The 25,956-nt window shown below is 35.1% G+C and overlaps 1 protein-coding gene across 6 annotated transcripts in view; it reads right to left on the reverse strand.

Moving 5' to 3' along the window:
* Positions 1 to 1,497: 1,497 nt before the first annotated feature.
* The window catches only part of LOC122001773 (putative ion channel POLLUX-like 2), a 28,193-nt gene continuing 3,734 nt past the window's right edge, over positions 1,498 to 25,956 (reverse strand). For 2 of the 6 annotated variants that reach the window (XM_042556681.1, XM_042556683.1), the window contains 21 exons: positions 23,847 to 24,121; positions 22,873 to 22,944; positions 17,151 to 17,226; positions 16,940 to 17,038; positions 16,680 to 16,834; positions 16,482 to 16,586; positions 15,115 to 15,201; positions 14,643 to 14,727; positions 14,090 to 14,237; positions 12,823 to 12,899; positions 12,660 to 12,740; positions 11,937 to 12,113; positions 11,755 to 11,868; positions 3,947 to 4,039; positions 3,716 to 3,842; positions 3,574 to 3,650; positions 2,833 to 2,880; positions 2,690 to 2,759; positions 2,511 to 2,584; positions 1,782 to 1,892; positions 1,498 to 1,702 (listed from right to left, as the gene is read on the reverse strand). In XM_042556681.1, coding sequence (XP_042412615.1) covers positions 1,616 to 1,702; positions 1,782 to 1,892; positions 2,511 to 2,584; positions 2,690 to 2,759; positions 2,833 to 2,880; positions 3,574 to 3,650; positions 3,716 to 3,842; positions 3,947 to 4,039; positions 11,755 to 11,868; positions 11,937 to 12,113; positions 12,660 to 12,740; positions 12,823 to 12,899; positions 14,090 to 14,237; positions 14,643 to 14,727; positions 15,115 to 15,201; positions 16,482 to 16,586; positions 16,680 to 16,834; positions 16,940 to 17,038; positions 17,151 to 17,226; positions 22,873 to 22,944; positions 23,847 to 24,121 — 2,238 coding nt within the window. In that variant the 3' untranslated portion in view covers positions 1,498 to 1,615. Of the gene's footprint in view, positions 1,703 to 1,781; positions 1,893 to 2,510; positions 2,608 to 2,689; positions 2,760 to 2,832; positions 2,881 to 3,573; positions 3,651 to 3,715; positions 3,843 to 3,946; positions 4,040 to 11,754; positions 11,869 to 11,936; positions 12,114 to 12,659; positions 12,741 to 12,822; positions 12,900 to 14,089; positions 14,238 to 14,642; positions 14,728 to 15,114; positions 15,202 to 16,481; positions 16,587 to 16,679; positions 16,835 to 16,939; positions 17,059 to 17,150; positions 17,316 to 22,872; positions 22,945 to 23,846; positions 24,122 to 25,956 lie in introns of those variants that run through there. The other 4 variants (XM_042556682.1, XM_042556685.1, XM_042556684.1 and 1 more) reach the window with 3 other exon arrangements.

Raw genomic sequence — 25,956 nt, forward strand, 5'->3', positions numbered from 1 at the left:
ATGTACAAATCACATACAATGCATAATGTATTTATCAAAAAAAAAAAAAAGTACATTATATATTTAATATTAAACTCTTAAAAAAAATCCATTAGAAAAAAAATTTATTGTGCTCCATTCAAACAGGATAATGTTGGGATTCAGATTATTATCTACTGGAGAAGTCATAAATAAGGCGTTCTTCAATTATAACTAATATGATTTATAATTGTTAGATCATACGGAGTTTTGTGGGATGTAAAATCTCAAAATAGGATGTTTCCATATATGACGTCGATCATATATTAGAATTAAGAATGAGACAAGGCATAAGGAGATCAGAATCGTTTTAAATCTTCTACTATATCAGTCGTAACGGTTAAAATATAAGTTCCGATAAATTATTAAACTTGATATCACTCAAAATAATATTTCATTTCTTTGTTTCATCTTCTTTCTCTTTCAAACATCAATATGTGCACTATTATCAAAACGTCAACCTCAAGGATTATCCGAGATGATAAATGATGGTGATGTTTACAGTTGAGAATACAGGGTTGAATCACAGGGATGTCGAAACGTAAATCTTCGAACCCTGTGTACCTCACTCCACCCACCACTTGCCCTCTCGGTTACCATAATTTACCTCTTTCGTGATGACCTTGGTTGGATGCGATAGGGGACACTGAGGATGAACAATTTCATCTTTTGCAACTATTATCAAACCGTCAACACAATACTAAGCACAATATCTTTTCAATTAAAATTCAAAACTATAGCTAGAAAATCTAATGGAGAATGGGAAGCAAATTAAGGACTAAATTCTTAGGCATGGGCCGGAGAATTGTTTACTAATCCTGCCCCATAGCCTATGAGTTTCAAACAAGTGTCAGAAAGTATTATTTAATTATTCTAATAGATTTATTATTTCTAATATGCAAAACAAAGAAAAGTAATATAACTCTTCCTAATTGACTGAGACAATTATCTACGTTTTTCAAGTCAATAGCATTAATGTATGCTCGTGCTCATACCTAGAAAAAAACAACGAAGAAAATAATGATAAATTAAATTAATTTTATCGACTGTCCGTGAATTATCATTCTAATCTTATAAAAATTTTATTGACTATCAAGGTAAATTAGGATATGCACACGATGAGCGACCCAAAAATTTAACATTCTTTGATTGCGCATTCCATTTAGAAAAAATTTTTCTATAAATACTCCATAACTAATGATCGAACCATGAGTGCTTGAGTGAAAGTCTAGATATTCTACCATGGCACTATAACTCCGGAGATGATGGATCAAAAGGAGGTGATCAAATTTGACAAAGAAACAACCAACAGTTTTGCAAGTAAAATAAATCTACCTGTTATTGCAATGAAACAGTTGTAAAATGATACGATTTATCGGTTTTGAATTGATAAATGATTGCTGAACATTTCGATATTGTGATCCAAGGGTGATATCACTACACTGATTTAAACGTTTGCAAATTGCACAAATCATTTGATTTGCAAGGGGAAAAAACATACCTCTTTTTCACTTTTATTATGCAAATAAAGCCAAATTATCTATAACTGAGATTGACTGATAAGTGTGCTATAAAAAATGAATTACACAATGAATGCTTACTCGCCTTCAAACTCTGCAATTACAATAAGTGAATCTGTCTTCTCTAAAAGGAGAGGTTCCCACTTTGTTTGCGGGTTTATGACCTACCATCATGTCAACAAGGTTATAATTAAACTCAGTGAGACAAGTATTGGCGCACTACACAATCAAAATGTGAAATACCTGCTTGTTTCCTTTAACATAACCTATTGCAACTTCTCGGCGTAGAATTGCTCGCTCAGATAGCTCCATGAATGATGGTGTCTCACCCTCCTTCATATAGAAGCCTATGTCCTGTTGTTGAGCACAATGCATGAAGACGACATTATTTAGAAAACCAAACTCGGGAAGAATTTCACTTTCCCCATAAGTTAGCCTGCTTTTGTAGTTTTCTTTTGAATTTTAAAAAATATTAGTTCCCCGCTCAAAACGAAAACTTTGCCCATAGGCTTGGTTTTGGTTTAATTTTTTCAAACCAAAAGGAATTCCATTTGGGTTTGATTTCACCTATTAAATCATAACTCAAACCGTGCCTGCTCTAAAAAAACATGTAGACTAATAAAGTTGGCAAAAGGCGACTGCGCTCGGCCTCAGCGCCCCCACCAACCCGTCCCAGGACCAACATGGAACATATAGACTAATAAAGAAACCACACGTGCATGACATGTAATTTTTGTCCAAAAGATGAAAGAACATACATAGCAAACATTTACCTTGAGAACATATAGACTAATTTTTGTAGGCAAAACTGATAATTTTCAAATTTTAGGGTTGAACCACAACACATGCAAACATTTACCCATAATGGTTGAAAGCATGACGGATCTGTGCAATTCTACAAATGTTCAAGGCCTAAATATGAAAATTTTATGGCTAATGGCTGAACTAATAGAGCGAAGGAAATAATATTACCTTGAGATATATCTCATCTCCCTCAGCGTTAAGAATGTCTTTCCAAACCTCATTCAACTCAGCACTTTCAGCCACTGTCATTCAGCAGGCGCATTTTCTAAATAGTCACAACTCCTATAAAAGTGAAGGAATTTTGCTTGCAAATGAACAAAACTTAAAAAAGAAAAAGAAAAAAAAACCTTGAGCTGTGACAAGGCTCATTACTTCCTCAGCGCCAATAAACAAAAGGGAAGGTCTTATTTTTGAAATCTGCATAAACATGGATTCGTTTAAAGATTTGTTATTCAATGTTCTTTGTTAGCTAGCAAAAATAGAACATTACTTGTTTCCCTAGCCTTGTGTCAACAATTTCAGCAACTAGGTTCACCGCCTGAAAAGAAACATCTCCTTGTTACTGAACTTAATGTTTAAAGCACACCTTACTAGAAAATCTTGTTCACAGTTTCTCGACTAAACTTAGGTTAAATAACTGCAATAAAATCATCTAATTAGATAAGAAAGGATAATAGCATAAATGAAGAAACAGGATAGGATGCCGGATCATGCTGTTTCAGTTTCTAACTGTTAAACAATATAGAGCAGGTAATGGATGCATGCTATTGGATAGGTATCCAGTAAACTAGTGTCTGTAACATAGTTTACCAAAAAAATCAAATCGACAGCATTCAGCAAATATGGCTACCACAAATCTATATACACTCTCAGAGTTAAGGATGAATGATGGAAAGAATTACTGCAGAGCTCTCCACTAACATATTGATTCTTTTCAGTGCAGGTTTGGTTCGAACCAAGCACCGAATGAAATGAAGGAGAGTAGATCTCAGTAGTAATTTAGCTAACAGAATCAACTTTATAGCCTTTTTCCTTGGTTACGTTAACTGGACCACAACAGTCATAGCATGAAGGAGTTGCAACTATTGATCATTATAGAGCAAAAAAATTGCTATTTCATGGAGACAACATGGCATGCGTTGTTTTAGTTAGTAATCTTTCAGATGTTTTCCTGGATTCACTCTCAGAAGTAATTGGAATCTCAAAATGTCTTCAGTAGTAAAGAACAAACCTCTATGCCATGTTTTTTGCAAATGTTTTCAGCAAGAAGAAGGGAATAAGTAGTTTGCTTATCTGCCTGGGATGGATCTGCAGCAGAACAAATATGTCAAATTCACTACAAAAACTGAAAGTGGACGTTCATATAGATGTACCTCCAGCAAGCCATTCTCTGTCAGATATTACAACGACTGATAAAGGTATGCCTTCTCCTTTCATGTATTCATTTCTAGTGTTTGATATAGCTTCCTTTAGCATCTCATAGTTGACGGGATTTCCAACCTATGCATATAAACCAACAATCTATATGAGCAAGATACTAGTGTAGGTATATTCACACAGATATAATACAATTCATATATAAATATGAGCAAATAGAGAGATACCAGATGATAAACTTTGATGTTCTTTAATTGGCTTTGGAGCACAGGGTTAACAATGTTATTCCTTTCTTCGAGGGAAGCTTCTGACAGTATAACCTACCAAAGAGAACAAACAACTTTAATGATTAAATGGAAAAACATTTAAGGCAGTGTAATTTCAAGCTAAAAATAACCATCCAATTACTATAATTCCAACATACCATTAAACTAAAAAATTATATGTTTTGGAGATTGTTATGCTCCGGAGACCTAAATGTAAATATCATAGTAGTAGGGACTTACTGGTGATTTTACATTAATGAATAATCAATTTAGGAAGAGGAGACTATCTACAATATTGATCCTAATTTTCCTAATTTTCCCATAATCTGGAATCAACACCATGATGCTGATATTGAGTCCCCTCCCATGCACACACTCTTTTTTTTGGATGAAAAACCCATGCACACACTCTTGCCAGCACATTATAGAGATCTTCTCACATTCACCATGATGCAGAAGGTGGACACTTGCCCAGGCACAGATCTATAGCACGCTCATCTACTCGTGCACAATCACCCAACATCACTAGTCTACATGCACACAAACATTTATATGTAGGATTGTAAATGAATCGAACGTTTTAGAACAAGGTTGATGTTCGGCTTGGTATAAGCTTGTTTATGCTTGTTCAATATACACAAGATCAATTAAATAAACAAGCTTGAACAACTCATTAAACTAAACAAACAATCTTGAACATATATGTGTTCGCTCGTTAATGTTCGTGAACAACATTCACGAACAACATTCGCGAACAACGTTTATTAATAAAACACTTATCAACATACTAAATAAACAAAAAACTTTTAAAATGAATATACAAGTGTGAGCTTAACGTCTAATTAAACCAAGCTTAAGCCAAATTTGAACCAAGCTCAAACTAAAAAAAATAAACCAAGCCAAGCTTGAACAATCATTTCAACGCCTTGGTTCATTTTAGGTTTGATTATTTTATCAAACAAGCTTGAACACCCCAAAGCTTGGCTTGGCTTGGCTTGTTTACAATCCTATTTATATGCAACAGATCTGCAGTGGTGCTTGTCTGAGCATGCTGATCCAAAGCATCGCTCACTTGTGCAAGTGCAGGTGCTACTCGCCTGTTCACACACACATATCATTCACCTTTGCATGGCATGTCAACAGTCCAGTAAGCATAGCCTTAGCGAGTCCAAGCAACAACCGAGCAGTGTCTAGGAAGTAATCCCACCTGAGAGCAGTCAACCAACCACATCCTACCATCTTCTCTGATCACTATGACTGCTCCCGCTACCCAATAAGCTCTTTTTCCTCCTCATGCACTTGAGAACAATTGTCATTGTTCTCCCTTGAAAGCGGTAGACATCCCATTTCAAGTAGCAAATTTCAATCTCTTTCTCAATATCAAGCAGTTATTTCACCTTGAGTTGTGAATCATTGAGATCTCCTTTCAATCCAGAATGTTAGATTTACCAACTATTTCCCTATTATATCCTAATGTTGATCATTCAGGTCTCTTTAGTTTCATGACAATTACTACGGAGAAATTGATACAAAGGCTTTATGGGCTCAAGCAACAATAGTGCGAGTTTGGTTTATGGGAGAAAGTCAGCTTGAACACCTAACCCCATTCAAGCTGTCAAGGCTCCTATGCCCACCACTACCAAATGCCTTAGTTACTTGCCTCCTTTGGCAATCCATTGATCCAATTCTTGAGAGCATCTTCTATTGTTCCTTCTCCCTCTACTAGACTTGGTCACAAGCTAGGATTCTCTATACAGAGGACATCTCCAAGGCATATTCACTTGTAAACTCTTCCAATTATGACAATTAGACACCACAATAATTACCCACATTAGTCGATTCTGGGGTATTTGTGGCTAATTTGAAAGATATATTCCCGATTATTTCAGATGTCAGGGCATGCAAGATTGCCTTGACAAGCTCCTAATCTTATGTTCCTGCATGCTATTTTTCCTAAGTTAGAGCCGGTAAAGACTTGAATTACAGATGCAATTTAACCACCAAAGTGATTCGAATGATCTACCAGGGGATCAGAGGATGGTGGGTTTATGGTATAAACTTAGGGCATTTGCAGGCTCCTGTACATGCAAATGCCCTAAGCTTCTATCATTAACCCACCATCCTCTGATCCCATGGTAGAGCATTCCACTTAGGTGGTTAAATTGCCATCTAGAGGATCATGTGGCGGTGGAAGAGATCATCATTGAGGACATGGCAAACAATCTGGACAACAAGACAAGCCCAAGTGCTCTCATTGTGAGGTACTTGAGCATGCACAAGATGTTTGCTGCATTCATGCTTACCTACTTGGTCATCCTTTAAACACCAAATTCAAGTGGTCCAGTCATTGCTACTTTTCATGGACTTTGCTATTGCAATTCCTACCAAAGAATACTCATGCCTCCTTCAATTCCAAACATTTGTCAATGCCTTAGCTAATTACCTCTATGGCTCATAGAGTACCTCTATTATTTGCTTAGCATATATATTTGGATCTTCCCCTAAATTCTAGATTCAAAGGCCCCAAGCATATTTCTAGCATCTCCCCTCTCTCATCTCTTAACCCACTAGCATGCTCTACCAATAGCTAATAGATCTCACTCCTTACTTGAGGACGTTGAGGTTGTTTCCCTTTCACTTTTATTGTCACCCAGGTTGTAAAAATCGCTAGACATCAATCGAGCGCCAGACCAATACCTAGCGTCTAATGCCTAGGCCGTCTAGGCAGGGACTAGGCATCGCTAGGCAAATTCTACGCTATCAACATAAATTATATAATAAATCACATTCTATAACTCCAACACAATAACATCGAATTTAAAATGAGTTTAAAATTACACAACTAATAAAATATCATAAATTTATTCTACTTCTTCATAATTTTCAACAATTTGTTCTTCATTACATATAAACTCAATATCATCATTGTGATCCTCCTCTTCTTCTTCAGATACAAAATCATCCTCATGAAGTTCTTTCACTCTATAGCTTCTTCAGGGTTGTACATTTTCGTCTGCTCTAGTTGCTTCATTAACTATTTGCCAAGTGATTTCGGAACCTGATTCTCTTCCCTACCATCCACAATCCAACTTTGTGCATTTGAAGCATCTTTTGCAAGAAGGACATCGACATTCCTCTCTCTCTCTTTTATTTGTTCAACAATCTAGCATTAAATTGGACAAATACTAAATTGTTCAACTTGTTGACATTTAACTTATTTCTTTTCTTTGTATGAATCTTAAAAAAAAAAGTAAATATTGTAATTAGTAACATGAATATAAACTTTAAAATTAGTACTTTACTTTTAATTAAAGACTTAAAGTTTAAGCTACTACTTCAAATACACTCCAATTTCTTTCACACCCAAATGAACTTGTAGTTAATGAAAGTATCCTCAAAACCACTCTTAGCAAGTTGGGTTTGTGAGTACCGTAGGTACTCCAGCATGCACATGGATCAAATGTATCATCATTTTTTTCACATACTTTTACTGCCAATGTTTTCCCAAATAACCTAGTCTTGTCTCTATATTTTACATATTCCTTGTTAATAATTGTATCTTATAGATCAAACTCATTGACATGCAAAATTTCCATGCATTCAAAAATCCCTATCGCAACCTCCTCGTAAAGAGCAATGGAACCATCTTTATAGTAAAAATAAGGATTCAACAAAATAGCAACAATATGCAATGATATATCAAGTTTATCCTATTTTTGACTCAATAATCAATGTAATATGTTGATAATTTGATTTCACATTATTTTGAGCCACCTTGATATCTTCTTTAGCTTGAAAAAACTCCTCATATAAAAACCCCATGCATGGCTTTCTATCTCCATCTATCAATCGAAGAACTCTTACCAAAGGAGCAAATGTTTTCAAACAAAGTGTCATACACTAGTCCAAAAACTCATGCTCATCATATTAGAGTAAGCCAATTTCCCTTTATTTGTTTTTAACCATTTACATTTCTCCCACATCACTTGTAAACATGACCCTTAAACTAGATTTTTTTTCAGAATGTGAGAAAATTTGATACAAACCCGGTAACCCCTGGTCGAATTATATCTCTCTTCTTTGTGAAACTCATCAATGACAAAGTTTTATAGTGAGCATAAATGAAAATGGTAAAAGACTTGGCTTACTCAATAACCTTTTTATATCGTGGAAGTTTGTCAATACTTTCAAGCACGAGAACTACAAAAGATCCTAAACCGCTTTTCTCTCATCAATTAAGTTGCAGCCATATTGTTAGTGGCATTATATGTTATAATATGAACAATAGTCTAATCTCCTACTTATTCAACACACTTGTCAATATACTCAAAAATAAATTCTGTATATGCCTTGTCTAAAGACTCAGATTCTAAAAATATAGTACTCTCTTTGCAATTAACACAAATTTAGGATGTTTCTTCTTGTTCTATCACTCTATGAATTTGACATGATCGAGCACCCATTCTTTGCCCATTCTTCTTCATATTTTTTTAGCAGTTGCCTTGTTCTTTTAAATTCAGCTTTCAAAAGTGGCTCCCTAAGTTAATTTTGAGTTGGAGGATTAAATCCTAGTCTAAATTGACCCACTACCTCCATTAGTTGCTTGAAGCTATCATTATCAATAGCATTGAATGAGATTCCATTTTCATAAACTCATCTCCTAATATATTGTTGAACTTGTTGAGTTTTCTTTGAAAAGAGCCTCATTTATATTTTTTTTGACGAAGTACTTTCCTTCCACTTGAACCTAAATTTTATAGAGAAATCATCGATGCATATTTATCCATGGGGCAAAATGGAAGAGGTTTTTGAAGTCCATCTATCCCTTCAATTTTATTATCTTCTTCCTCTAGAGGAATATTTACCTCTACTCTACAACTCTCTTCTTCTATTCTTTTGTTCTTCTTTCTATTTCTTCCTTCTAAAATAGCTTGTTTGCACTTATTGCGATCTTCTTGAGATGCTTTTTGACAATCAGATATATTTTTAGGTATATTTTCAATGTGCCCTATAAACTCCACCAGACATTATTTTCCCACATAACTTGCATTTAACTTTGTTGAGGTTCTTAGGATCATTTAAAATCCCAAACTCCAATCCGTTGTGACTTTCTTCTAAGAATCTCATATTCAGGCTGAGTGATAGATGTCGTCGAAGCTGGATTGTTTGACATTGTTAATCACTTCATCTGTTAATTGTAGTAATCCAAAAAAAGCTTTAAGAATAAAATCAGCAACTTTGGAAGCTATGTGATTTAATCATCTAATTCATTTTATCCACCATTTTCAATTTCATTGAACCTTCGATATTTAACAAGTAAAAGACCACTGCTCTAACTTCAATTCAATTCATAAATCACTTTGAAATTTATTTTTCTCTCAAGCTCCAATATTATCAGCCAAAAAAAATAACAGAACAAGATGCTTAAGAAGAAACATATTATCTTTTCATTAAGCAAAAAAAAAATAGAAATGACAGACTCATGTAGAAATCGAGTGAAGAGAAGTCAAAATTAAAATAAATTATCTTTCAATTTGCAAGTATCAAAATTAAAACAAATTACCTTTCAACTTCAATGAAAATTGCAAGTGTATGATGAAATAACGTTTCCAAAGGATAAGGTTTTGACCAACCTTCAATTCAATCTCTTTCAAGTCGCTCAGTTGTGGAAAGATCAAACAATAAAATTTTCTTCAAATAAATTTCTCCAGCCTTTTAACTCTCTAATTTCTCCAAAATGCAGGCTTCTTCATTCGCTCTGATGTCTCCAGCTCTAATTACTAAGTACGATGAACATGAAGTTTGGTGGGCAAGCCAACAAATCGATTTTCTTGTTGGACCAAAGTTTAGGGCTTATAAACTTAAGCTTAACATTAAAAAAAAGTTACATTTCAGTTTTTTTAATTGGACTTTAAATTTAAAAGCTTAAACTAAAAAAATCATAAAAACTCTCTGATATTTCCACAGCGCCTAGACAATTCGATCGATTAGTCGGCGCCGAGGGCAGCCTAGGTGTCAAGGCTGCCTAGGATGGCCAACTAGCATGTTTTCACTGCGGCTGGCTGGCTCCTAACCCTTAGGCGGCCGCCTAGGATGATTTTTAAAACATCGATTGTCACTATCCTCTATACTATTTTACATATTTCAATTTCTGTTCAGTTTTCTGGAAATATCGCTTTATTGTCAACTCTAGCACATGAACGTGCCCTACCAATGGATCTCACTCATGAGTTAAAGACATTGAGGTTGTTTCCCTTTCACTTTTGCTGTCATTATCCTCTATTTTATTTAACATAACCTGAATTTTCATTCAGTGGTTAGCCAATTAGTAAATTACAACCTGACTAAATTCTTGAATTGTTCTATAACATTTGTCACTACTTCTATTTGCACTGAAGATTTGAAACTGAGCAACGTGCTTACTGTTGAGCAACACGTTGGAAAATTTAAATGAAAACACGACTTGTGGGTTTTAGTCCCACAGTGAAAGAGAGGCTTTACGGCTGATTCAGAGCAAATGGGGTGAGAATCCAGGCCCGGTTTGCACTAACCCAAGAGTTCTTATGTGAACATTATTGCTCGTTATAGACCAGTCAGGGCACGAGGTGTCCAAGTACAAGCCACGTATCTCTTTTATATGATCATGCACATGTGGCACTGCCACGTGTGTGGCTTATCAAGCAAGCCACGTTTGGCTTGTTGAGCAAGCTATGGCTTGCATGTCATGCATTCCATGTAGACAACTCGCCGCGGATGGCTTGCTTGTCAAGTAAGACTTTACTTGTTTGGCAATTACGTGAGGTAAGCCATGGTTGGCTTGCTTTGCAAGTAAAAGCTTTACTTGCTTAGCAAATATACTCTCCTATATAAGGAGTATATGAGCACATAGAGAAAGTATGAGCTTAGCAAGTGATTGTCTTCCACCTTGAATCCCCTTGTTTCTTCACTTCTGTCGTGCACTTTTCACTTGATAGAAACTCGTGATAGCATTTAGATATACGCTCAGTCCGCCACGACAACCAGTGCTCAGTTGAGCTCGTGGTCTTGCCATTTTATCATGGGAAATAAACATCCATAGAAACCTCCAAGCACTGCTAGAGGGGACGAATCTGTTTTAAGGAAACTGCGCTCTCCCGGACTCGACATCCACTCGATGTTCATGTTGCAGCTCTCGGCATCCAATCTGTGACTCTCGGAAGAGTCAAAGCACCGACTCTGCTTCCATTTGGGTCGGGGAAGCCCCTTGGCTCCTCGCCGACTCTCAACAGAGCACTTGACGACTTAGCAATCTGCTCAACTCGTGCAACCACCAGCGGTATCCCGAAAGAGCTCGGGCGATTGGCTTGCATCAGCCGATAGCTTGAGATCATCTGCTCAAGACTGTAAGACCCTGTGCATCTGGCACAAACTCAAAAGCGTGAAACAGAGCTTCTGAGATGAACACAAAGATTGTAATGGGTTTACACTCAACACAACAGTCTTGTAAACCATACTAGCTAGATTTGTCTTTATCATCTTCTACTTTTTGTGCCAACTCCATCACCTTCTCAAATACATAATCATCTTGGTCACCCAAGTTTTCAAATTCAAAAGATATGGTTATTGTTGTTTTAGTCTTCAGTATCCATCATGAAAACATGTAATTTTACATTGTAAACTTTCTTTCTCTAGTGTCATATTGAGGCAGTCAAGCAAAGTATAAGGATTTTTTTACTAATCTGACAGTGCAACTAGAGAGTATGATCGCATTATGAGTATTTGGAACACACCAATGAACTACCAGGTCCAAGGTAATTATCATATTCTCGTATCATGTCAGCAACTTTCGGTCTCCATCCAATCATGAATATGCACTCTTGAGGTCCAAGATGCAAATCATTAGTCTGCAAATGATATAAAAGCATTATGATGTTCTCAATATTGTTGTAAATTCATTTAATTAGCATAATACCTTGGAGCTTGATTTTAAAGGACGCTCAACAATATTCTTGAGCCTTGACTTCTTAATCTCAGCTTCGAATGGAGCTTTGCTTTCTGAGCCTTTGTTGGAATCATGTTGTTCAATTGACTCAACAGGAAGGAATATGTTTGGTGTTCTTTTTCCAAAAACAGGAGCTATAAGCAGAAGCTATTTTCAAAATGAAAGTTAGCAACAACATATAATAAACAAGGGGAAACCAACTATGAAATTTTCTCTTATAAGCATTAAGCATGATTTGTGGCTTCTTGTCATTGAAATAGGAAATGATAACATAGTTACATTAAAAATTCCTATTCTAAGAACACATAATCCATGATTTTGATATCAAGGTTGATTAGCTGAAACCGTATCAACCAATCACAGGGACACATGAACTTTAGACAATTCACTTGATCTTTTGAATTAATATTTATGTATAGAGACAATTTAGAATCATTAAGGAAGTCAGCTAATGAAATGATTTTATGACTATCATCTAGACGAGTTGGGTGATACTACCATGAGACAGTAATATTAGGATAAGAGAATGTAAATATTAAGGCCAACTGGAGTTCCCAATTAGGGCTCAGAAGAATCTGATGTATCAGAGTGCACCATAACTGAGGTTGAGTGCAAATACCTAATTTAATCTCTGGAGATAATGTAAATTGAAAAAGGTTCGGTGAAACAATAAAAAATTGTAGATGCTCATACTTTATCTGTTTGTCTAATCTCTTCCTCGTCATTTGGATGGAAATATATTTTGCCAGATCTTAGTAGACCGCAAACCACTGCCTGGAGAGAAGACAATCAATAAATCATCACAAGAGTATTACATCAGAGAATATATAGCAAAACTTGTTGCTTTTAGTTTGACCTCCTGGATTGCTTGTCTTGCATACTTGTACTTGACGCCTACTAGGTTTGAGAAGCTACAGATATTGAATACATTTTCTGTAAGAGAAGTAGAGAACAGAATCAAGATTTCATGTCCATGAGAAAATCTGCTCTGCTTATTGCTAAACAAAATTAATAAGAAAAAATATTGTTTAAAGAAATCTATTGGCACATCGTGGATAGAAGGTTATGAGCCAGGACTAGGAAATCCATATACACAAAAAAGGAAAAAAAAAAAGAAATGAAATGTCATGTCACCAAGAAGAACTAAACAACAGGTCAAGATTTCATTAAGGTTCCAAAGCAGGTCTCCTATTTTGTCTGAGAAGTAAAAGAAAGAATAAGAAAAAAAAAATCCCTCAAGTGATTTTTAATATAAGGAGCCATCAAACACTAACTAGTCATCCTGTTGCACACTAAACACCTCCAAAATCTGAGTAGGAAAATGGTTTATCAAATTGACTTGGCACTATAAAAATAGACAAATAATCAGGTACCAACATTTTTGATATGTCAAGAATCATACAAAATGGTACGAGTAATCAGTCTTGCGAATACTGTTGAGAAAGAACTTCATGTATAGAGTCCTATCACATAGAAAACTACTGAAAATAAGTAGAATGCTTAATCAAGACAGAAGTTAGACAACATGGAAAATAAGTAATAATCATCTATAGAATTTAGCCTAATGATGAAATATGATAACACAATTTTCCCACCTAGACATTTTAAAATACAATATTTTCTATCAAAAATGCAGGCAAGCCTTGGTGGGAGATTAGGTTGCTCCATTGCAGTACTAAGGGATTAGAGTGCAAGTCTCGAAATATTTTCTACACAAGGCTAAGGTCAGATTCTCTATTAATTATATATACCAATAGAAATTGATATGTGAGGTGATCATGTACAAGTTTATTGGTGTATATTTGAAAATTTCTTGTGTTATCAGCATAGAAAAGGAAACCATAAAGGAAGGGTACAAACAGAGTGAATAGAAATGATTAATCTGCCAACTTAAAGAAAATGCATGTGGGGCCATAGAGAATAACTCCATTTTTCCATTATGTTTTTGAATATGTAATCCTATATGCTAACGTTAAGGTTAGCATTTAAAGTATAGTCATCATCATCATTATCTTACAATGGTTTGACAAGCAAAATTCCATGCCTAAAAAATCTCTCTGATATTTGTTATTGCATTGAATGGCAACTACCATTATGTTTTCAAGCAAAGGGAAATGGAGTACTTCTGTAGTTTAGCAAGTGTCTGTAGATCTTGAGGAGACCCTTTTGTCGAGAACATTGAACAAATAGCTTTGAAGCTACCATCTCGACTGGCTGCACATTCAAGCCTGTAATTGACTTGAGTAATTCGGATGTGGTAGCACTGGAAGCCTAATTTCAATTAATAAAAATGTCATTATCACAATTTGAATATGGAATCAATTGCTCAGTTCAATAAGAGTTCCAAATAATAGAAAGAAATGCTTGAATTGTTCATGATAGGATAATGCCCAAGTATTTGACCTTATGACTAGAATAATCTAGAAGAAAATTAGTACAAGTTCCAATTATGATGGGCTTATCTTGAAAGTTCTAGCTTTTGAATGCTAGAGTGTCAGGAACTAGTACGACATAAAGAATGAAGAAATCACAGAGTTGATCCTTGTTGGCAAGATAACAATCCTAATGAAGTTAACCTCTTTGGCCTTTACTAGCAAATGGAAACTAGAAAAATAATGCTGAATTTTTAATGTGGTCTTTTAAAAATGTAAATGCTCAACTGCACCAGCAACATACCTCAATTATGGTAGGGACAGAATTTACATTAGGAAGAGGCTGAAGAGCTAGAAGAGAGAGAAATGCGTCTGTATCAACTTCATAGCTGATCAGATTGACAATCTCATATAAGCAACTTTTGTGTAAAATCTAAAGCACAAGAATACAGAGAAATGTAGGATTGCATGATATCTTGGAACATAATCTTTTAAACAACTTGCAGTCTCAATTAAAACAACAATGCTGCTGAAATCTGATATGTTTAAGTTTGTTAATAATGATTTTTTTTCCTTTTTCCAAATATTAATAGGATCTTTGTTGACCTAGGATAAATTAAGAACTTATTCAGATGAAGTAGGACATCACTTCAAAGAGGTTCAACAATGTTACTTCACATTAGCTTATATGCTCCTGATTCCTGAATCTCGTGTATAGAATATCCACCAATGACAAAATCCAGGTTATTTAAAAAAAACTTAAGGTGTCTACTCACCGGTCATTTTTCGCAGGCAAAATTATGATGCAACGTGCTTTATCTGCTGCAGCTCTTTCAAAAGATCTTGTCAAGCTTAAACTACAGCTGCAATATCAAATTTTCTAGAAACATTAGATGGAAATTGTTTCAATATTGGCAGAACTACAAAAGAAAATTAGGTGAAGTCTGCATCCTCAAATGGAACAATCATAAAGGCTATTCAGAGTTGCTCTCAATGTATAACTATGATAATATGATAAAGGAAAAAAAAAGTAGCATCCTCCAACTAACCTGCCTATACTGTGATGATAGAAAAAAGTCCTAGGGATCCTACATACTTACTTCTGTATGGTAAAAGTAATAGTACAAGCTAACAACAATGATACAACTAAAACTAGAACGGCCCTAGTTCGAGCATTTGATACGATGGGTTGTTTCTGGTCGACTTCCTAGCTTACCCCTTTGCATGTCAAGGTACCCAACCGAAACTAACCTCGCTAAAAGAGAGTTAAAGATTATGTTTATAAGTTCAGACAATTTTGATGTTGGCTATCTAGAGCAAATGCAAACATCAACTTTTTTCATCAGGGCTAGGGACTGGCATTGGCAGTTTTAGGCTCCATCTAAGCATGTAAATGAAATATGGAAATTAAGGACTTTAATGACTTAAAAACACTCTCATCAAACAAAGTACAGGAAGAACAACTATGACTGGCTGTGAATGATAAAGGGCAACCGCAAATCTTCCCTGGATTCAACCTAAAGATCTCCAACAGAAAATTGCGTCACTTCCTAGAACTGTCTGTTAGATGATAAAAGATAGTGTATCCCATGATCTTGCATCACCCTTCTATGGTTGCACAATGGGAGACAACAGCACTTTCACCTTTTGCACAAACAGGTGATGCAACTTTCAGGACTTGGCCTTCCTCTTGACTGCTCAATCCTCCAGCCGTCTCCTTTGTCTTTCACTTCAAAACCTCAATACTCTCTCTCCCTCCAATATACAATGGTTAATCCTGAATTCCTGACCAAGTTTTTACTTGTTGCCCATAGTATGAAACAAGTCTCCTAACCTAACACATCTAACTGGCTCAGCATAATTCTTATAGAAGAAAGGAGACCAACATATCTTTTAATATTAACTCCATCCCTAATCTTTGATTCCATGGAAGCATCTCTCTTTCTATATATTATATTATAAGGTAGGTCTTTCCCCTCCAGTTTCATTCAAAAAGGGAGAAACAGAAGCTGCGTACAAATGAAGTGATTAACAAGCAACAAATGTAAGCAAGTAAACAACCATATTTGGTCTTTAAAGAAAATAAAATAAAATATATAGATTCTGTTAAAGGTTTGATCAGTGATTCAGTTATTAATTGCACCTTTTAGTAAGGAGATCGAGATGGCTCAAATCTTTAGTGATGCTATCACCCAGCTTCTCAATTTGCTTCCTTGGAAGGTCAGACAAAAGAAGAATTCTTTGCTTCCTACATAATTGTAACATAGACAATGAAGCGCTGCCTTATCTCCAAAAAGCAAGTCAATAATATGGATAAAATAGGAGGGGATGATATTATTACCTTGCATTAGCTGTACCTAAGCGGATGGCAGATTCCTGGAATTTGTTAATCTGCTTTAGTATAAAAGTCAGATGACTGTTTACTCCACAGATAATGATATGGTCTCTTTCCATCACATGCAACTGTGCTCCTTCTCTTACTTTTTGCATGTTGTTCTGACAACATAAACTAGTTCAGAAATAAATTCTTAGAAACTAAAATAATACATATTAGACCAAATAATAAAATTACAGTGTTGGAAACATTATATAGGAACCTACTCGAAATTGTTCAGTCATTGTGCCTAACAATCGAGAATAGAATAGTATTCCCCATATAGCAAGTATGAGTCCAAGAATGCGTTCAACACGAGTTTTTTGCTGCCAAATTACATAACAACCTACATTTTAGACCATTAACATATATGAATAGAAAACACATATCACAAACATAAAACAAACAGGAATATCAGCTTCTGTTGCATGATCATACTCTTAAATGAGTAGAAGATGAACAAAGACAAGCCCAAGCTTCCCAAAAGCAGTCCTCCAGGGAATGATGCTTGTTCCTGAATAAGACCAGACAGCATTATGTGGAGATGTAGGTTAGAAACTGACGCATGTATGCATGACCTAAGCAAGCTGCTTGCTAGTTTGTCTGTAGGAGAAAAACAAATAGCAACTGAATGTCTTGAGATAGTTTTAATAACCATAGATAACTTCATAACAGGAGGTGCATTTATGAACAAAAAAGAGTGTGTAGACAACTTAAGATGAATAAATATTCTACTAGTTTATGTTCAGTTCTGAGGAACCAAGTGATTGAGCATCTAAGCAAGTTCAACTGGAACAGTATGTGTGGTAATTTTGCCTGAATTTGAGTTGAAATTCCTCTTCAGTTTGAAAACATTATATTGTTTCAAGTTAAAGTTATTATGACATGACCATAGGCGAAAAACTCTAATTTGATACAATATGATTTTTGACCTTGTTGATATGTCATATTCAACAAAATATGACCAATAGGACACCAATATGGAAACAGAATAAGGAAATACATCAATGGAATTGTTATATTTTTTTTATCATCTACATCACCATATAATGTTTACACTTTACAGAGTCTAGTTCTGAATCTATATTCTTCTTAGGTATCTAGGTTTCAGTATGCTACCTATCAGAAATGCTATCCAATTGTTTGTCAATGTATTTGAGACTTCAGGAAGTCCCTTCTCATGAAAATGTCTCTTAATTCCATTTTGTAAAAAGAAAAACTGATAACCTTTAGATATTTCTATATTCATATAGTTCTACATCATAAGACAATGGGCATAGATCTAATTCTGTTATATATATATATATATAAAGGAGATTAAAATCGTATTTTAATTTAATATCGGAGATAATAGGAATTTAAAATTATTAAAATTATCTAATTGAATCTATTTAGTAAAATAATAACAAAATAATTAATAATCAATAAGTAAATAAATTTATAGGAATATATAGTATTTATTAGAATTTTCTAGATTTTTTCAGAATTTAATATGAATTTTTGATATTTTATAGGGGTAAATTGGTTAAGCTTTAGAAGAGTCTATTTAGAATACCAATTTTAAAGGAGGAGTTAATTTATGAAATTAGCCTATGTCCCATTTAATTACCGTAAGTCCCTTTCCGCCGCCTCACCCTCTCCCTCTCACATCTTTGAAGCACGCCACGGCCCCGATGTCGCCGTCAGTGCTGTGACCAACATCTCCCACTGTCCTCGTTTAGGACAGAGGGATAGGGTCAACTACGATGGACTGTAGAGGGTTGAGATTGGGTCGAAGCGCTAACTCACCTTCTCCCTCACACAAGCAACAACTGCCGCCGCCATAGCGCAGTCACCGCCACCTTCACCCCCGACTCTGCTACCATTGCCAACAACAGTGGGCCATCGCCGAAGAAGAAGCCATGGGTAATGAAATCCCCTTACTCCCTAAGCTTTGTTCATTCAAATGTTATGAAAATTTATCTCAGTATATGAACATGAATCTGTTAGAGATTTAGGAAGGGATTAACCGTTCTGTTAATGCTTGTTGATGGTTTAAAACGCCAATTAACTGAGTTATCATGCTAACCAAATAAGTGTAAGGCTAGAGGAACCATACTACTAACTGGGTTTAATTAGTTAATAAGCTTAAGATTAATTACAAATTGATTGAATCTATTGAATGGTAAATGGACAGATAGATTAATATAGTCATGGATCTATTAACTAAAGTACTAATAAACAATTAAGAAATTAATATGATTAATACTAAAGAACTGGGGAATAAATTGTTATATGGCGTTTGTTATTAGTGTTAGCTTAATACTTAAATAGCCTTGTATTTTCTTAGCTTTAGGATTTGAGCTCAAGACAGAGCCTCGGATTTGAAGACAACTAGAACGTTCTACACTAAAGGTGGGTAGTTCTTCTTTGACCGCTATAGTTTCTTTGATCTTAGTGCATGATTTTTCGTTAATTTATGTTAATTAGGTAGCATTTACAAGGCTATTTAAGTATTAAGCTAACACTAATAAAGCCATGGATCTATTAACTAAAGTACTAACAATCAATTAAGAAAGTAATATGATTAATACTAAAGAACTGGGGAATAAATTGTCATATGACGTTTGTTATTAGTGTTAGCTTAATACTTAAATAGCCTTGTATTTTCTTTTCTTTAGGATTTGAGCTAGACAGAACCCCGAATTTGAAGATAACTAGAACGTTCTACTCTAAAAGTGGGTAGTTCTTCCTTGACCTCTAAAGTTTCATTGATCTTAGTGCATGATTTTTCGTTAATTTATGTTAATTAGGTAGCATTTACTTGTTTAGCATGACTCCACTTTATTTGTTTCTTGGCAAAAAAAAAAAAAAAGGTGGAACCGCCACCCTAGCGGTCCCCTGGCCCCGGCCCCACAAGATTCCAGAGGGAGTAAATCACAGTTAATGCTGGGAAGGATAGGTGACTGGGGGTCGAAGGAATTTTTGGCACAGCAGACCAGAGTTTTATCCCCGAGTGCAACTGGCGACCTTCGACCCCACGACTTCATTGGCAAGCTGCAGGCACCTAACCAGCTGATCCAGCCCGTGGGGGCCACTTTATTTGTTTCTTGAGTTGATAGTTAGTTGCTTGTCCTTATATTTATTCTATTCGATATCTATACAGTCTCATTGTTCTTCATGCTTGATTGTTTATATACGTACAATATCATTGAACCATAATGTAGCTAGCAGAGTTTAATATTGGACATGATTGTTACTATTTACTAGTCATTATTGGTTTGCATGCCTGTATGTCACGATTGCTCACGAGACTATCCATAGTAGTGACTTCCTCTGCAGTCCGTAGCTAGATAGCTACATATATACCTTGTATGCCCCTGAGACCATCCGTGGTAGGCAGTTCGCCTATAGTCCGTAGCTAGATAGCTACGTATATACCCTGTCTGCCCATAAAATCATCCATGATAGAGTATTTATCCCGCAGACAATGGCCACCTATATGTTCTATCTATCACAAGACCATCCGTAGTAGAGCATACCTATATGTTTTATCTGTCACAAGACCATCCGTAGTAGAGCATTTCTCTTGTGGACAATAACTATTTATATATCTTGACTGTCTACGAGACTCATTTGTGGAAGGGGTGTCAATTCAGGTGGATCAGGTTGGGTGGGGTCGGGTCGGGTTCAGGTTGGAATTTTCTGAACTCGAATACAACCCGAAATCGCTAAACCCGAACCCGACCAACTCGAATCTGACTCAAATAACCTTATTAAAAATGACTTTTTTTTTGCTATTTTCCTATAATTCTTTACTTTTATCTCAATACTCCATCATTATCATACTAAGATTGATATTAATATACATAAAAATATCTTAATTTTTAAAATAAAATTTAATTTAACCCCAAAAAATCCACTAAACCTTAAATTCGGGTCAACCCGGGTCAACTCGAACTCGACCCAAAAATTTTCAACACGAAAACCTCCAATCCAAACCCGACCTGAACCCGAAAATCCCCAACCTGAACCTAATTTTTTTTTAGGTCAACTCAAATCGGGTTTATTTTGGACACCCTTATTCGTAGGTAGCATGTTGTTGCGCGCAATCATGACTTATTATATGTTGGTTATGTATTTCTTCATGTAGGTTTTGGATGTACTGTATGTACTTTTGGTTATACCTAATTGAGAAAGTTAGTGGAGTATTATGTTGTCAGTTATGCTTTTAGTTAGCATATGATTATATTGGCGCTCTTACTTTTATAGTAAATATATTACCTGAGACTGGTTCCTTTGATCTCCTTATATATAGTATCCGTCCTTATATGTTGGTCATGCACTATTTGTCTTATGCCCACTAAGTGTTTTGTACTCACTACCTCTTGCTTTTCTTTGACTTCTAAGTTCTTATATAGAGGGCCAGTTGTGTCGACTACCCTAGTGTCGCTAAAAGATCAATGCTTGCCAGTCTTGCTCGACTTCAAGTTATTAAATTTTGTTTTTCTATTGATTGTTGTAAATGGCGATAGGCGGTGGCAGTGTTGTCAATGTCCGCCTAGGAGTGCCTAGGCGGTTGATCTTTTTATTATTTTTATATATAATTAAATAATATATTAACTAAAGAATCTAAAATTTAAAAAATACTATAAAATCTATTAACTGAAAATAAAAAAATTAATCTAAATCTAAATATTTTTTGAAAAATATAAATAATAATATTTTTTAAATATATATATTAAATTAATAGAATAATTTTATTGGATTTTAATTAAGCTTATTTAAATTATCTCAATCATGATTAAAATTATTAATCTAAAGTTTTGATTAGATCCTAAGTTTAAAAAAAAACTATTCTATTCGACGATCGGCTTTAGTGTTTCGGTGTGGGATGTGTCGTCGGACGTGACACGTTTGGACTGGTCGCCTAAGCCGAGCGATGAGTCCAGACCCGTTGCGCGTGCCCAGGCGCATTGCCAGAATCCGGTGATGCGTCCGAACGCATCACCCAAATCTGAATCGAAAACACTTTACCGCCACCTAAACACAAGGCGGTGTAGTTGAGGTCCGCCTCCCGCCTAGGCGACCGCCTCAACCGCCATTTAGAACATTGGTTTTGATTCGGTTACTTTTTGTATCGTCTCTTTAAGTTTTTGGTAGAATAATAATAATCTTTACTTTGTTTAGTTTAGTATATTCACATCAGTATTTGTATTTAAAAAAAAGTTAGCGCATTTTTATTTGACATCGATGTTTATTTTACTTATCTAAGTTCGATATCATATTTCTCATATTGTCACTAGGGGTACCATTCAGTTTGATGAACAAGTAACCCTCGGGGCATGACAAATTCTCAATCTAAATTCTTCTCCGGCATCTAGATTTTGGTATACGAAATATCAGGAATGTTAAAGTTTTGGAATTGAATTTTGAGACTTCAGGAAGTCCCTTCCCATGGAATTGTTGCTAAATTTCAATTTTTCTAAAAGTAAACTTCACCTCAAGTTTTGGATTTCCATCTAGCAAGTATTAATTTCAGAATGTTTGTAATTGATTCCAGTAATCAAAGAAAAATCTCCAAAGCTTCAATCTAACTCCTCAAAACCTACCTATTTTTCAAAATTAATACACATTCTTTTTATATTTGATTTCTTTCTCTTCTCATCAACATTCAAGTTTCAAACAGCATTCCTACAACTGTGTCCAACTGTGTATATCAGTTGATGAAAAATTATATTATAGTTGGTCAATAATATGTTTTTTTTCTCCTGATGATTAAATTGTTCATTTATAATTATAGGTGAACTTCCAAATTCAAGTACCTCAGTAATTTTAGTACTTGAAATTGATGAGTTCTACAATTTAACAAAACAAGAACTATTGAAAAATGAGAACAATCCAATCCACTATTGATATAGCACTCTGATAAAAAATATTAATACAGCACATAAAAAAAGACAAATACATGGGCCTATTTGGAGCCATGTGCCATATTCAACTGCGTGCTCCTCTTTGCAATAAGCATGTTAGGAGAGCACGATAGAAATCAAATTAGTGTACACAACAGAATTTTCTTGTAAACTTAACCAGGAGTAGAACATCCAGATCAAGATTGTACAAGACAGTAGCGAAACCAAAGATAATAATAACACAACCAAGAAGTGAAATAGGAGCTAACCTAAATCTGTAGAATAGGACACCTCCAATTGCAACAAACGAGAAACATGCAACGAGCAATGCAATAAAGAACCTATCATCATAAAAGTTACACTGTTAGTAACTTTGGACATTTTGATTATGAATTAAGCGTTTAACAAAAATTTTATCAAAAGGCAAATTGCAAGATGATGCATTGTGAAACTTCATGAATGGCCCAAAAGTGAAGTATAATTTCAGTTTGGATCATAACTATTGATATTATTTTTTCATGGACAAGGGGATCAACCAAAATGATTACACTAGGTCGGATTGTTTCTCCAAGCATATACTTGTGCCTCAGCTGTTGTTCTCAGAGGATTATGTGTCTCAATCAATGATCTCATGCGAGAGGAGAGATTTTGAAAAAGGAATGGTATTATTGGTTGAATACTAAAACAATGATCTCATAGGTCTAGAATAAATTAATAGCATAAATGAAGCCAAATTATACTGGCTAACTAGAAAAATAAAAGGAAAAAAAAAAGAAAAAAGAAAAAAATGAAAAATATTTTTTTGTTGAAACAATTTATTTAAATAGTGCATTTTTATTTGCATCAGGTGATGTGTCAACCACTCTATTGGAGCAAAGGTGAAGCAGTCACCTTAGCGGTCCCACACTCTGGAAGGAGCCACTCTAGATGCTTGGCTTGTTGTCAAATGTTAAATGGAACGATCCAATAGTTATGCATAATAAGTGTAATGTGTTCAACTAGATGTGATTTTTTTTTAATTTACATTACTAGAGCCTAGATAGAATCAAGAGGTAAGTAGGTAAGGTATACAATGAGAAAGAACAGATAAAAACGATTCTAGCTCTTAAATTAATGTAACTAGTCTGTCGAACAAAATATAGTCAATTATTGAATAAAATTTAAAAGTTCATTTCACAAGCCAATAACTACTACTGTGCTACTAGAAATCAGCATATGCTATAGAGAATTCAATCAGACTTACACGCCAATATTCCGTTCCAGTTGGATATTGAAAAGATAATATAGCCGAGATATACTCCATTTAAAATCTTGGAATGATGGAAAAGACACATTCAGCCGAAGCGGTATTGGTTTGTTTATGGAGGACGGATTTGACAAACAAGCAAAAGGTAAGGCGCTGCTGCACCATGGCAATGTACACATAACTGATGAGACAATATGAACACAATTTGACCATGCCAATCTGGACAATAAGTAGGATGTCATGCATTGTAAAAGTATTTTAACAGCAAAATCCTGAAAAATGATTAGACAAAAAAGGTTCAGAAAAGCATACCAGTTAAATCAATACAGGGAATAAATACCCATACAAGTGGGATATTAGAGTGTAAAATTTACATGTCAGACATCAGGTGTAGAAGTGATCATAAGAAGATTTACTAATGACAGCATAAAAGCATGAATCTTAACAAGAGGATTATTTTTATGGTTCTATAAGAAAAGCACATACTTCTAGTAGAAAATCATCTTTGAGTTATTAGGTGGAGTACATACAGTCAATGCAGATCCAAAAATATTTAACTGAAATGATTTACAACTCAAGAAGAAAGATTTCATAGCTGAACCAAGTCTAGCACCTGTTAATCACCAGTAACTATGGAATGGATGCATAGCAAATATAGTTCAGAAATCTAACAGCCAATAAGAATTACTACCTACCAATAAATTCAGACTCTTATACCAGTTATCAATGTAATACTTATCATTTGCCAGCAAACTAATGACAAAGGTCCAACTATGAAGATTCAATTGATCCATATATCACATGTTTATGTGTGAGCATATTTTATAAAATTGGGTGAATAGCTAACGCGCAATTTGAATTTAGAAGTTTCTTAGAGTTTAATTTTTTTTTATGTTTTTAAATTTTAAGAGTTGTTAAAAAGTGTGTTATAGTTTTAAGCATGGTTTAAAATCTCGAACTGTGTCGGGGTTTCGATCCTTGGCCAAAATGATATAGTTTCGATACCATATCGTGCTGTGGTGATATAGTTTCGGTATTTTTTTAAAAATATAAAATATATTAATTAAAAATAAAAAATTATATATATATATATATATATATATATATATAATTAATGGGATAATTTTATTAGGCTTTAATTAAGCCTCTTTAAATTATCCCAATATAGCTAGGAGTTGATTAAAATTATTAACTTAAGTTATTTAGTTAAAGTAGTTAAAAACCTTACCCCTCCACACTGCAAGCGACCACAATGAGTCCGAATGTGTCACTAGGGTCACATGACGTGCCCGGACTCGTCGTAGGGCCTGTACGGCGCATCCATCCTCGTCGTTGTGCACCTGCACCAGAGATGTGCTTGTGTCGGTGTTGGTGCGTGGGTAGAACGACAAGTTTTATCATGCGAAACAACTCGAGATTTTAACTATGATTGAAAGAGATAAGTTAAGCCTATTAAACAGTCAGTTATAATTTTAGAGGAAAAAAAGGATTTTCTTAGATTACTAGGGCTTATTTTGAATATAAAAGGAATTAGGATCATGTGTATTTGATTATCTTTTAGTTTAATAATATTTTCTTCCTCCTTGTTAATAGAGTTTTGCCTTTAAGATGGCACAATTTGTTCATGTTGCATCAAGTGGTTTAGAGTTCAATTCCTTATACATGAGTTGTATGATTCAAAAGCAATCTCCTGTCAGTGCTAATTCCTCCCATAAATAGGAACCTCTCTCGACTTGAGCCGTCATGTGTCCTCCATCTACTATAACACCTCGAGAGGCCAGTTTAAGCACACAACTTCTTGTTGTGTCCCTATTGAGCATTGCCGTCTTCCTCCCATGCAAGATGCACATGACTTTGGTTGCTCGAGACTACACCTCCCTAACTGACGTCCCCATGTAGTACTAGTCTCTCTGTTATATGGGGCTACAATAACCACCACCATGATTCCACCACCAAAAATCCCTTTGTGAATGCACTTTGTTGATTGCAGAGGGAAACTCATGTGAGAAGTACGACATGACCCTATCCTCCTATGTCACCACCCAACCACGTGACGGATGCTAGCCTAGCCGTCATCAAGAACAACACCACCAACAATCGGGTGTCT

The sequence above is a fragment of the Zingiber officinale genome, chromosome 7A (assembly GCF_018446385.1).
Source record: "Zingiber officinale cultivar Zhangliang chromosome 7A, Zo_v1.1, whole genome shotgun sequence".
NCBI classification, from domain to species: domain Eukaryota; kingdom Viridiplantae; phylum Streptophyta; class Magnoliopsida; order Zingiberales; family Zingiberaceae; genus Zingiber; species Zingiber officinale.